At 40.3% G+C, this 13,013-nt stretch overlaps 1 protein-coding gene across 1 annotated transcript in view; it reads left to right on the plus strand.

The window, feature by feature from the left end:
* The window catches only part of PCSK2 (proprotein convertase subtilisin/kexin type 2), a gene marked incomplete at its 5' end in the record, with an annotated part of 110,381 nt that overhangs the window by 70,247 nt on the left and 27,121 nt on the right, over positions 1–13,013 (plus strand). Inside the window, 2 exons of the mRNA XM_082277139.1 lie at positions 6,017–6,093; positions 12,249–12,337. Of these exons, the coding sequence (XP_082133265.1) occupies positions 6,017–6,093; positions 12,249–12,337 (166 nt within the window). The remainder of the gene's footprint in view (positions 1–6,016; positions 6,094–12,248; positions 12,338–13,013) is intronic.

A 13,013-nucleotide genomic window follows, 5' to 3' on the forward strand; every position in this document is an offset into this window, starting at 1 on the left:
TCCGTAATCCAAAGCTTTACATTTTCTACTTGTCCTGAAAATCTTTAACAGCAACTAGTTGCTTAATTTATTTTTATTTTACTCATTTCATTGCCTTAGCCATATGACTCCCTATGAACATACCTCCTTGGTATGTTGTAGGTAAAGATTCTTGTGCACCCCCTCTGAAAATTAAGGAATGTTTGGCTGAGCACAAATAGGTTTCAGTGTTCTGTAGGTTAACTTGCTTTTGCCTTAAGATCTCTGGCTGTGAGCAATTAACAACTGGTGATGTGCTTTAGGTTTTCTCCCCATCAACCTGAAAATTGTGGAGCAGGCTAGGAATGCCAAGAGGTGAATCATGAAGCAGTGTCTTTATTATCAACAGAAGTTCATTTGCCTGCTTCTTTTTAGTAAAATCTCATGCCTCCCTCAATTTCTTACTCTTTTTTCCTATGTCAGGTAAAGATTCAGGGGAGAAGAAGTGGAGGGTATTTAAATAAGCTGGTTTTCTTTTTAAGAATTGGTTTGAAAAAAGAATACCTCTTAAAAATTGTGCCCAACCTAACATGTTCTTTGAGTCTTTTTGACTCCCATTTTTTTGGTCCTGTTTGACCATACACCTCTGAGCTAAGCATTAACAAACAGCCACAGGGTTAGATGGCATTTAGCTGGATGCACTTGGACTTCCATGTTGTTCACTGGGAAAACACCTGACAACCTTGGTACCTAAGAATTAATTTCTGATTTCTTTCCAATTCTTTGGAACTGGGACATATCTGTGCTTAGATCTACCTGGGTGGTATACAGCACTGCTGTACTGCCCGTGTACTTTACCCTGTGTGAAATAAAAAGTGTGTTTACTGCACCTTTTTTTTTTAAAGATGCTCGCATGCTGAAGAGCACCAGCCAGCAGTGTAACTAATGTTGGTTTTTTCATTTTGTCTGCAGGGGAAATAGGAAGGCCGTTACTGCGGAAAAAGTAAAATAAGTGATTGTGTGACATTGTAGTGCTAAGTGATATGTACAGAGGATCATCAGTTACTTGACAAAGTGATCTATTTAATATAGAAAGAGAATACAATGTGATATGACCTCAGCAAAGCTATTTTTCTTCATAACTGTAACTATAAAAATAATACTACCTTAATGAAGATAAATGCAAATGTTAAAGTGAGACTCCATGTGTTTTTCAACTGCATTTTTGTTTGTTTTTAAACATAAGCAGTGAAGAACTTTCAACTTTGCAAACTAAGTTGTTAGATAAGAGGTAGGGGACAGCCAACCTGTCTTTCTATAAACTCTGAAGCTAGATTATTAGAATTCTTACTTCTTGTTAACTATTTCAACTGTTGAAAATTAAGCAGTAATCACTTGTGGTTTGCCGTCAGTTTATCTTCTTTTGACTTCAATTCCACTCATTTTTCCTTTGACCTATACCCAGATTCTTGGTGATTGTTGAGGAAATTGAAGTTTTTCAGTAATAACTACAAAATGAAATCACTATTGTGATGAGTTCTTTACTTGCTCATTCTTGTGGCCAAATAGAGCCTGTACTAAATACCTGGAACTGGAGTATCAGGAGGGCTTACAGGCACCTCAAGTACTATTCTGGACCCAGGACGCAACTCCATCCATTTCAAATGATGTTCTGATTTATTATTCTGTGGCTGTTTTGAAAAGAAGAACAGCAGAGAAGTGTGCTGCTGTCTTATTTATTATTCAAGATCTGGCTGGTGTTGTCTGGCTCAGTATTTTTACTTTTGTGATGTACCTATAAGAACTGGGTAAAAGGCTGCTGTTTTTGGAGAGACATGGCAGATTTCACCAGTTGTGAATTTGCTCGTTAAAGTTAATATTTTTTAACAAAACCCATTACTTTGTGGATATATTCTTGGTGTTTACAAGGTCTTCAATACAGCTCTGAATTTTCTGGATAGAGATATAGAACATGTATGTTAGTTCCTGTAGAGGCAGAGGTATTTAAAAAGTTACAGGGTTTTTTTAATTTCCATTTAAAAACCCCATAAATGAAACCAAAATAAAAGTGTGCTTCTCGTGGCAGAGAGGAGAGGGCTTATTGTATAATGGCTGACTTAGCAGCAGTGCCTTTGTTTCTTGTTAATGATCTTGAAGCCTTGCTGCAACTCTCCTAGGTTAAATATGTTACCTCCTTTTTCGCCTTCTGGTGAACATATTCCATTTATTTAAGCCTGTGCTTGCAAAACTGAATTTCATTTTGCCACCACGTGACGTTGAGTGTTATTTTAGTACAGTTTCCCTGAGACATTATATGTTGTAATTTGAGTTCAGGGGTTTGCTTTCTCTTTGGATCAGTAAAGAAATAAAACAAACAAAAGCTATCTTTCTGCCTCAGATCTAGTCCAGGACATTAATGTCATGAATAGAATCACCCTGTGACCAGTGGGATGTGTCTTTAATTTTCTCCTGGACTAGCATGTGAGCATAGGCATATTTCTTGACTTACAGAGAAAAAGAGAAGTATATGTTAATTGCACTGCAGGGGCTGGTGAAGTAATACAAAAATTTATGGGCTTGCTGCATTATTCAAGGTACATAATTTTATTACAGTGCTGAACAACACATGGTGACAGCTGATTTATTGTTAGTGTCATATTTTGCATAATGAATTTTTCCCACAGATGATTTTACTGCATGTGTTTTAAAAGGTACAAGGCAATTCTTTGGGAAATTCTAGTCTAAGCTTATTTTTAAGGAAATCAGAATTTTGTACCGAGGCGAAAGTAATCTATTTGTGTCAAGGTATACAAGCCATTGCTTAATAAATGACTGAAAGGGTCTCATCCTGGGATCTGATACTCTTCTGTTAGTATTTTATTTGGCATAGAGGCTAGAAAGCAAAAATAGAAATATGCCTTAAAAAGCAATACCATTCCTCTCTGTAGTACCATTTTTATTATATAATAGATGTTATTTATAAGTAATTGTGCATAGATAGTGACTGATAATCATCAAATCACTCTGCAGCAATGAGCTGGTTTTGATTGAATGTGAGGGATTAGATTCACCTCATTGTAACACCCAGTGCCAATGATTGGTCTGAGGCCAGACCAGTGTCTGAGGTTGGTGGCTCAAGTTCTCCCTGAAGTTAAAAAACAGGCAGCTACCTTAGATATTGAAAACCAAATGTTAAACACTTCAAGTCTAAGAGAAGGAACTGCCAGTAGACTAGTTTGGCAATGAATCTGGGCACTGAATCACCTGAGTGGAAAAGCAAAGTGTTCTCATTTGAGTGTGCTACTGTGGATCCTCATCTGCACTGGTTTTGATTGGAACCTCCCAGGTTCCTATGCTGATTAATTCTCCATGTTAGCAATAAATGCCCTCTTGCTGCCTGCTGGGGACTCCAGCCTGTGGAGAACAATGGCAAACCACAAATTTTAATATTCACTTCGCAAAACACAAAATGAAATATTTAAGGTATCCACTGAAGCAGTTTCCTTTGTGGTGCAATGTTGGAACTGATTTAATTTCTCACTTAAGCTAAAAAAAAAGTCAACAAAAGTTGAGGCTTAGATATTTACGGATTTGATCTTTAAATTAGAAACTTGAAGCAGTCCATTTGTATTTGTCTCTGTTTCATTATCCATTTCACTGCTTCCATAGTGTGGGTGAAATACTCCTTCACAATGCTGAAACTCACTGTCTTTTCTCAAAGACCCTAATGAAGATAACTTGTTCAGTTAGACGTTGTTTTCTTTCCAAGAATTCTTCTTAGTTTTGCCCTTTGTGGATGGTTCCCACTCCATTAGATATCTTTTTCCTTTGAGTGCAGTGATCCAAAATGAAGCAAATGAGAGCTGCAGGATGTGGCTGCACAACTTGGTTTGTAGCCTGCCAAAAGGCATCTTTCCATAAGCTGGGTTACCTGGGGCATACAGCAAGGCTGCAGTCTCCTGTAGGGTGTCTCAATCATTCAGGCTGTAATCCTTTTGTCTGTTACTAATATGAACAGGAGTGGTACATCAGCACAGCTAGAAGGGCTTTTCACCTGTAATTTTTGCTCAAGGAAATTCTGGAGTCAAGAGTGGATGATAGCAAGTACAAGGTGCTTGCATATTTGATGATGTTCTGGAAAGTCAGGCTCACCAGACCCCATTTGAGCTTAGGGTATGTAAGTGGGACTGCCTTTCTTCCAGATGGGAAAATAAAACAGTTGACACATGACTGAGTTTAAATTCTCATTTGTGCAATATTTTTAGAGTGGTAGCAGAAGTTCTGAGTGAATATGAAGCTGGCAATATGTCTGTGTGGTATCTACATGACAGTGAATTTTGTAACTCATTACACGTTCTGTGGAAGAGTACTTCTTGCTTTCTGCTGCATCTAAGTTTCCCACCCAGTAATTTCAATTTCTTGAATTATGAGAAGTAGTAAAAAATAACTCCTTGTCCACCTTCTCTGTACTACTCATGATTTATAGACAACTGTCAATTTCCCCGTTTTTCGCTGGCTGAAAAGTGATGTTCTGTTTACTCTTAGCTCATGCAAACCTATGCCATTCAAAGTGATGTATAAGCAATTGTGGTAATTAAAAGAAGCAAATTAATCAGACACCTTGGCACAAAGAAGCACTGAGAATTTTTGGCTATAGCTGACATGATTGGAAGGCATCTTCAGGCTGAAAATCAGGGCTTTAGTGTGGAGATACAGAGAGATCCATAATCAAAAAGGGATTAATCTCTGAGCTGGAGGACAGCATCAAGCCATTTGAGAGCCATTCTTAAAATCTCTGTTTCATTCAAATGCTGCAAAATATTTACTGTCTGTGCTGAATATAAGCAACCAGGCTTTATGAAATGACCACTCAAAAAACGCCACTGTACAATAACTTGAAAGATACTTATTTTTACCCTCCAAGTATCAAGCACAATGTTGTCCTCATTTCATTCTGGAACAAGTTTTTGGGAGTTAAAGGGTTTGAATCCAAAACCCAGGGACTTGGGTGCTACCAATGGACTGTCTATTCCTGTATCCCAGGAACTGAAAATCAGATGAAGGGGAATGTTTTTAGGAGCGAAGCCATTCATGCGCAAGTCTCAAATTATCTTCAATAGCATGCTCAGCCAAATCTTAAAATGAATACAAGTACACATTAATTAAGAATTAACATAATTTTGTTTCTTGAGTATGGTGATTATTAAAACATAAACTCAACAAACATACACTTGAGAGGAAGTTGCTAAATATTTTTAAAAGCCTAATTTTCAGCCACCCTTTATTTTTTCATTAAGAGAGAATAAAGAAGAGGGCACTTGACTTTCTGAAACTTCTCATTTGCTTCAGATCAAAAAGTTGCTGAGTGTCCTTAACTGCTGATAAGACAAATCAGGAGTGATGTAGATTTATATAGAAAGCAGAGACATGGGATGACATTTTGAAAAGTGCCTGAAAGTCACATTTGTGAAGCTGTTCAGCCAACTAAAGGAATGAGAAAATATGCAAAGAGATTTTCAGGCATATATGCTGGCCATTAATGCAGTTTTCACTGTTGAATTTTGAAAAAATTTCATTTTTAGGCATTGAAATGCTTTTAAAAATCTGACTGTTGTAGTACTGTAAATGAGGTTTGCAAAAATACGTCTTTTGTGGAAGACCCATGTGTCTTGTCACTTCCACCACTGTTTGGAAAATAGGATTTAAACTTTGCTTTGCTGTACCAAGTAGTTTAATACCTGAATACTCTTCTAAGTGTTGATGAACAGTCCCTCAGTAGTGACCTGAGCTCTCACACCACCTCACAGTTAACCACACTGGAAATATCAGTAGTCTACAGGAGGCTTTGCATGCTGGAAAACATTGTTCCCCAGGCTTGCTGGTGTGGAAAATGGGAAAGGGCACAGCACAACAGGGACAGGCTTCTGTCCAGATACATCTCACAGAATGAAGAAGGCAAAGTTTGCTATTGATTCTCAGCTTCTCACTCAATTTGTGTTTCATTTTGCCCTGCATGTCTGTTCTTCAGCTGATTTTCTGTGTTCCCTGTGTTTTGCAGAATGCCAAAGCCAGCTACGACTTCAGCAGTAATGATCCCTACCCCTATCCCCGCTATACAGATGACTGGTTTAACAGGTAAATGGATTTTGGGCAACCTGCCCTTCACTTTGGTTTGTGTAAGAAATTCTGCATCTTTGTGAAATGTCTGTTTTCTGCTAAATTCAATGGTCACAGAACAGACACTGCAGTCTCACTACTGCTTGAAAATTAGAGATTACTTACAGCTTCATTTTTTTAGGTTTGTAGTTTATAAATGAAGTTGCTGCTCCAGAAAAGTGTATTTTCAGATTGTTTGAATAGGTGATAGCTACATACCTTTTTGTCAGCTGTCCCAGGACAGTTCAGTAATCCAAACCTGTATAAACTGGCTCCCCATCTGCTAGCTAAATTTAAAGGGAGTAAGCTGGAGAGAGGAAAGACTTTGGGGAAAAAAGTCTTTTCATCCTAATGTAGCCTAAGAAGCCAGAAAAGCAGCATGGTGTAGAATGACCAGTTTAAAAACAATTAGATCGTATGTTAAGTTCTGAATCACCTTGATTTAAGGGCAGTGTGCATGGGTAGCGTTCTTCTAGCTGCTGGAGAAGTTAAAGTCCACATACAGTGGAAGCTGTTCTGTTATGTTTATAAATTTGGAATCAACAGTTCAGCTGTGCTTGCTGTGTTAGTTCTCCTGAACACATAGTGATTGCCCAAGACCCATTCCTTCTTCAGTATGTTCTGAACTTAGCTTTCCACTTAACCAGTTTTCACTAGACGAAGGACTGGTTCTCAAGGTATGGTATAAATAAGGATGGCCCAAAAGAAAAGGCTTAAGATTTTGGGAAGTGTGACTTTTAGTTTCCCTAAACTCATTGGCTTCTTTTTTACATGGAATGGAAACATGTTTCAACAGTTATTTACAAAATGTGTCCTGGGTTCTGTAGCTGTCGCATGGCAGGCTCTAGCTGCTTTCAGGATATTTTCAGTGAAATTTCCAAATATCCCTTAGACAAAAGTTGCCAGTAGTGCTGAGGATTTGAAAGCTTTTTAGAGATTTCAGGGCTCAGACTGAGTGTTTATCAAAAAAATATTTCAGGGCTGTTTGATGTGGTTTTCATCTCTAATTTAGGATGACTGGATGGTCTCCAAGTTTTGGATGGGGTTTTTTGTTTTTATTTCTAAAGAAATCAATTGTAGTTCTGTCAGAGTGACACAACAAAGAAGCAGCTGTGCTTCCACCTCAGATATGGACCTCCTAGAATGGATTAAACAGAGTTAGGAGCTGTGATGTTCTTCTTTGTAGTCCTGCAGTTTTTCAGCCAAAGCAAGATCTTGATGAGATTTCTGCTTCATTTTGGGAAAGGACATCTGACACTTTTAAAGTAGTATGATTCCAATTAGTGAATGGGAAGTCAGAGGAAGACTAGGGCTCTAATTTGTGAAGGTCTGCTGCCTTTCTTGCCTTATTTATGCAGAGGATCTTTTTAGGAGAAAGATACCACTTCGCTCTGGAGAGGAAGAAAATTAAATTTAGCTTTAGTGTGTAATGGTAGCTCTTGTTGTTTTCAGTGTGAAACTTCATAAAATTGTGTTCTGCCAAGTCCCATTAACACTGATTCTGCTGCTATCAAGTATTTAATAGTGGGGCCCAGTCTGCCATCCTTACCTGTTCTGCAAGGTAAACTCTCCCTGGAGGGAGAGTTACCTCCCAAAGTCTCTTCAAATACACCTCAAGCATTCCAGATGTGGTATGGGTTATCGTCTCTGCTCCCAGGTGCCCCTGGCTAACTTCAAGCACTCAAGTGAAGAATTGAGGGTGAGCAGCACTATTGTCTGCGACCCGATCTGTAATAATTGAGAAAAACATGATTCAGGTTTTCAGAGAACTGCAACACTTTCTTCTGTTTCTTGGGGGAATGGGGAGTTCAGGTCAGCAACAGGAGGAGGAAAACAACAGAGAAATTGCTTTGCAGATTTCCTTTACTATTCTTTCTTTTCAGAAAAAAATTAAAATTGATACTTAGGAAGTATAACATTGCTTGTCAATAAACCTTAGTCATGATGGGATGCCCCATCCCTGGAAGAGTTCAGGGCCAGGCTGGATGGGGCCCCTAAGCAGCCTGATCTAGTGAGTGGCATCCTTGCCCATGGCAGAGAGATTGGAGCTAGATGATCTTTAAGGTCCGTTGCAACCCAAACCACTCTATGATACTATGAACCATGAGATTTCTTTTGCAAGACAGGGAATTTTCTGTCTTGCAAGGTAAATCACAGGAGCAGCACATTCAGTGGAGCATCCCTTTCCTGCCTTCACAATATAAGAAGGCTTTAAGATGCAAGATTCTTAGTTTTATGCAGGTTAAGATACAAACCAGCACACCATATCCAGCTGTCCAGGAGTAGCTGTGACTGTTTTTCTCTGTGTATTTCTTTGCTATTCTGTTAATTGAGCTGACATACTCCTATGTAAGCTCTTGCCATGGCTTCTGACTCCTGAATTACTGTTACTGGTACGTAACAACTGTCTGCCTCTGACAGTCCATCTGTCCCTATGTGTAGCTGCACAGGTGCATCTGGATAGGGCATGATTACATGGAAAATCTATTGAGAGAAGCCTGAAATAAAGGCTCCATCTTGCACAGCCAGTCATGTATCTCCCACTGAATTTTATGCATGCAGAAGGATCACACTCAAAATAGGATAGCGTAATACCCTTTTTTTCCATAAAGAATACATTTCTATGTGAGTAATTCAAGTGATTTGTGGAACAAGAAGCAGAGGACTGATCACCAAGGGGCTTTTGTGAGCTGCCAGCTGCATGTGCAAAGTGTTCATTAGACTTTAAGAGTAAATAGGAAAGGTTTTTGCATGGAGTATTTCATTAATCACAGCTGCTCTGCAGTTCCCCCTTCCATTTCATTATTTTTAAGACTGCTGGAATCACTTTGGCCTTTCCATCTAACAGCCACTGGCCTACAAAACCATGCAGGGTGGTTTTTGGAAGGGGAGAGTGGTGCCTCAGGCAGGAAATTGCTTTCAGGCAGTTCAGCTGCTGCTATGGGCAGAGGCCCATAGATGGCTTGGCAGCCAAGGAGTTTATTCTCATGTTTACTGTACTCACTGTTTGACTGTGTTCAGGTCCACAGCTTGGGAACCCAGCAGGAGAGGGTACACTTTGTGCAACGTTGAACAGAACTGTGTTGGAGCATGAGGAGGAGTGGGAGCAGAGCAGGAACCTGAATCAAGCCCTGTGTCCAGAACTAGAGGCAGCCCCACAGAAATCAGTGGTTTTTAAGAACCACTTTGGGGACTGACTGTGATTTTGAACACCCTCTCCTTCTGAACCACATTCAGCCAAGGCATATATCACGTTCTGCAGTGAGGAAGTAGCCACAGGAATCAGTGATTGGTTTGCCTCCTACAGCGCTCTGATTTCATGTTGTGAGCATGCAGAAAGCACAACTTGGGCTCTCCACCTCAGAGCACTGAGATGACAAATTTCTGCCCCGATCTAAATAACCAGTAATTATTTCCACGCCTGTGGCCTTTGTATTCTGTTTGTTCTCTCATTCAGCTAATGAGTTAGCAGGGCAAAATTTATTTGCTATCTTGGAAACTTATATTCTTCAGACATAAGATTTTTTACTAATTTTGGATCCAAACCAAAGTAGGGGAATCCTTTCCCTTCTGTGAACACTCAAATACTTAGAAGCTGACAATGTCATATGAGCAAACAGGCGATTGCACTTGCCCCACAAAAGTGTCTATCTGAGGTCTGCATGTTTAATTGCTGCCTAATGCAAGCGGCTAAAGTGGTCAACAAAGGCAGATGGTCCCAGCTATTGAGACTGCAGCACTGCATAGCACTCCCCTGCAAACAGCTGAAGATAGGATGGATGGGTCCTGTTCTTTGCTGTCTGCAGAAGCATTTCAAAGCAGATGAAAAGGACCCTCAATAAAAGTCTGTGCCACCTCAGACACTTTCAAAAACATGTCAATAGAGAGGCAGGCACAGGACCATTGGTAGTGGATTTTAGAAACAGAATTGTTTTCAAAGACAAAGGAGAGTGAATTTTTCATAGCTAGTATAGATTTTTTTTAAAATACAGTATGCAAAACTGTTTTTTAACTAAATCCATTTCTCCCACCTTACTTTTTCATGCATGTTTGTGTAAAATGTTTTCACTTACATAAAGTTTATGGAAGACTTGCTCTACTTGCTAATATATGGTTGGCCTTTGAAGTAGCTTGTTCACAGACGAAAATACTTTTAATTGTATTCTGTCCCCTTGTTTTAAATCTTGAAATAGGGAAGAGGCGAACACTGTAGAGAAAGGTTGTGATTTGTGCCTGTGACATGAGCCACTTCATAGAAACCACAAAGGGTTTATCAGTAGTACATGAACAGCAAATAGGTCTGAGTTGGAAAAGTCTGCTATTTGCCATTAATCATTCAACCAAATGCATTTCCACTAACTGATAAATGATTTTTTTTTTCTCTCTAGTCAGCAGCCCAATATTGAAACTCTGAGCTGATGGAATAGGCCTGTTTGCACTCTCCATTATATGGGCCACTGCTCTGGAGAGGCCAGGACAGGGAGAGGACCTTCTGGTAAAACTTCTTTGTCAGGAAGGTTGTAATACAGTTTTTCCCACCGTAATCTGGCAGCATCACTGATTTTTTGCACCCCAGCATTAGTCAAGCCAATTTTGAACAAAGCCATTTATTCTTCTCTGTGGCTCGTAGTTGGCCCATAGGTGACTAGGTAATGAATGCCTAGCACTGATAGCACCTAGCAATGAATGTTGTATTTCTGTTACACTTCCTTGAGCAAGAACATGAGGGAAAATCTGTTTGATTGTTGGTAGCAATTTCTGTAGAAGCTGAATAAGAAATCTGTATTGCTGTCCTCTCTGCCCCCTTTGTAAAAGGAAGTGGATAAGATCTTCAGTCATCTTCCTTTATGGAACTGCCTTTAAAAATATATACTCCCAAGTAGAGGAGGAAAATGTATGTGTTGCTTCTTACCTTTTTATTAATGTTACACTGATCTTCACCAGACGCCCGTAAAGGGAAAGAGAGAGGAAAAGGTGATTGAAACAGTTCTGCTGCCTCCCAGGGTGGTCCATCTGATACTCAGGATAACCATAATACAGCATTTTTAATTGCATGAATTCTTAGCATACTGTAGAATCAACACCAGTTTCAATGCAGAGATGTGAGCAGTAGGATGGATTCATATATTGATTCAGCATCTTAAACTGAAAAAAACCCTGGCAGCAGCACAGGTTTCAGTAGTTTCCCTGCTGCTATGCTATTTTTTGAAAACTAGGTTATGGTGTCTGTATTTCTCTTCTCTTGAGTTTAATTTCTATGATGAATTAGGAGAAAGGAAAATGCAATCTCCCTTCCTGCAGGAGCCACTGCCGGTTAAAGGGTCTCTGTTAAGAGCTGTAAAGCACTTTAGAGACACCAGATACTATTGAAATACCATGTGTCGGCTCAAACCTAGACCTCTGTATCAAAGCAGTGACTTTTCCCACTTGAGCAGACAGCAGTGGCTGTGTGAGCTGGAGCACCTTGTCAGCTCTTTTGGGAATTAGGCACGGGATGAGAGGGATGCATGTGCCCTTAAGTCCCACAGCTTTGGGCCTGGCCAGCCAGGCTGCAGCTCTCCTGCTGAGTAGTGCAGTGACCATTGTGGCTCCTTTCTGCTACTCCAGCTTGGTATTGCACCCACCTCTTCCTGTAGCATTTCTTTTGTGGGCAGTGATAGGCTCTTTGCACATGTTCAAACAGCAAAAAGGCAACCAGACTTTGTTCTTTGAGGTTCAAAGTAATGGGTGTCACACTGTCAAGCCACAAAAATAAAGGCATTAACATTGATCTTAAATTTACACTGTTCTGTCAGGGGGTGTTTCTACTGACTAAGAGTTGGTAATGAGGCAGAACCTATCTCACAAGCTAAAAAGAAAAGGTCTGAATAACTTGACGACTAAATGCAGTGTAAGGATACACGTTAACATCAGAGCAAGCGTCACTCATCCTGCAGAGGGGAAACTGGGTATCGCCTGCTTCACGAAGGAATGAACTCATCCCAGTATCCAGCACTCAACAGTTTGCCTGAGGAATGGCTTTCCTCCGCAGTACTGGGAGCTGACTGAGGCAAAACAAGCTCCCAGTGATCCAGCTCAGCTCAACACATACATTAGCTGGGGTTCATCTGGTCTCTCTGCCTTCCTTTTCACAGCCACGGGACAAGGTGTGCAGGAGAGGTGTCTGCTGCTGCCAACAACAACATCTGCGGCGTGGGAGTTGCGTACAACTCCAAAGTGGCAGGTATGGTAACAATCCAAGGTGTAAATGGTCCACTGTGCTTCAGGCAGAACTTCTGCAGAGCCAGGGAGTGTTGCCCAGGACAGTGCTGCAGATTGGTACTGGACTTTCACAGTAGCTGGGGAGAGGAATTTCTCCATGGCTTTGCCTTTTCAATCAAAGGCCTTATATAAGCTCTTTAATAACAGTGCAAAAGAGCAGCTTCTGCTCCTTCTGCTCCTGCTCAGCTCCTGTTTGTATACTGATTTTCAGTGCTTCTTCCCTGCATGGCTGCAGAATCAGTTGTGGCAAATCTAATTTTTCAGGAGGTAGAGTATAAACTCCTGCTGCACTTAGAAACTATCTGAAAAGGCAAATGTCATGCTGCTCTTACCCTTTAGGCTCTCACAGGGTATACCTGCAGTGGTATAAATCTCTGTGGTCGTAGGTTTCCTGTTTTAACAGTGATGTGGAGTGATAGGAGCAGATGCAGAGAATGAAACAGCTGGTACCTAGCACCCAGCATCCACACCTTGGGTGTGTTGGGTATTTTTACTTCTAACGAGTTTTTCTCTGCACAGATATACTGAATACAGTGCTTGGAGTCAGTTAGGCTCTCGAAACCATGTGTCAGTTTAGTTGAATCTCAAGAAATCCAGTTTTTCCCACTCTTAAGACTGTTCATGATGAGAACTGAGGC

This window comes from Coloeus monedula, assembly GCF_965178545.1.
Source record: "Coloeus monedula genome assembly, chromosome: 2".
Taxonomy (NCBI): domain Eukaryota; kingdom Metazoa; phylum Chordata; class Aves; order Passeriformes; family Corvidae; genus Coloeus; species Coloeus monedula.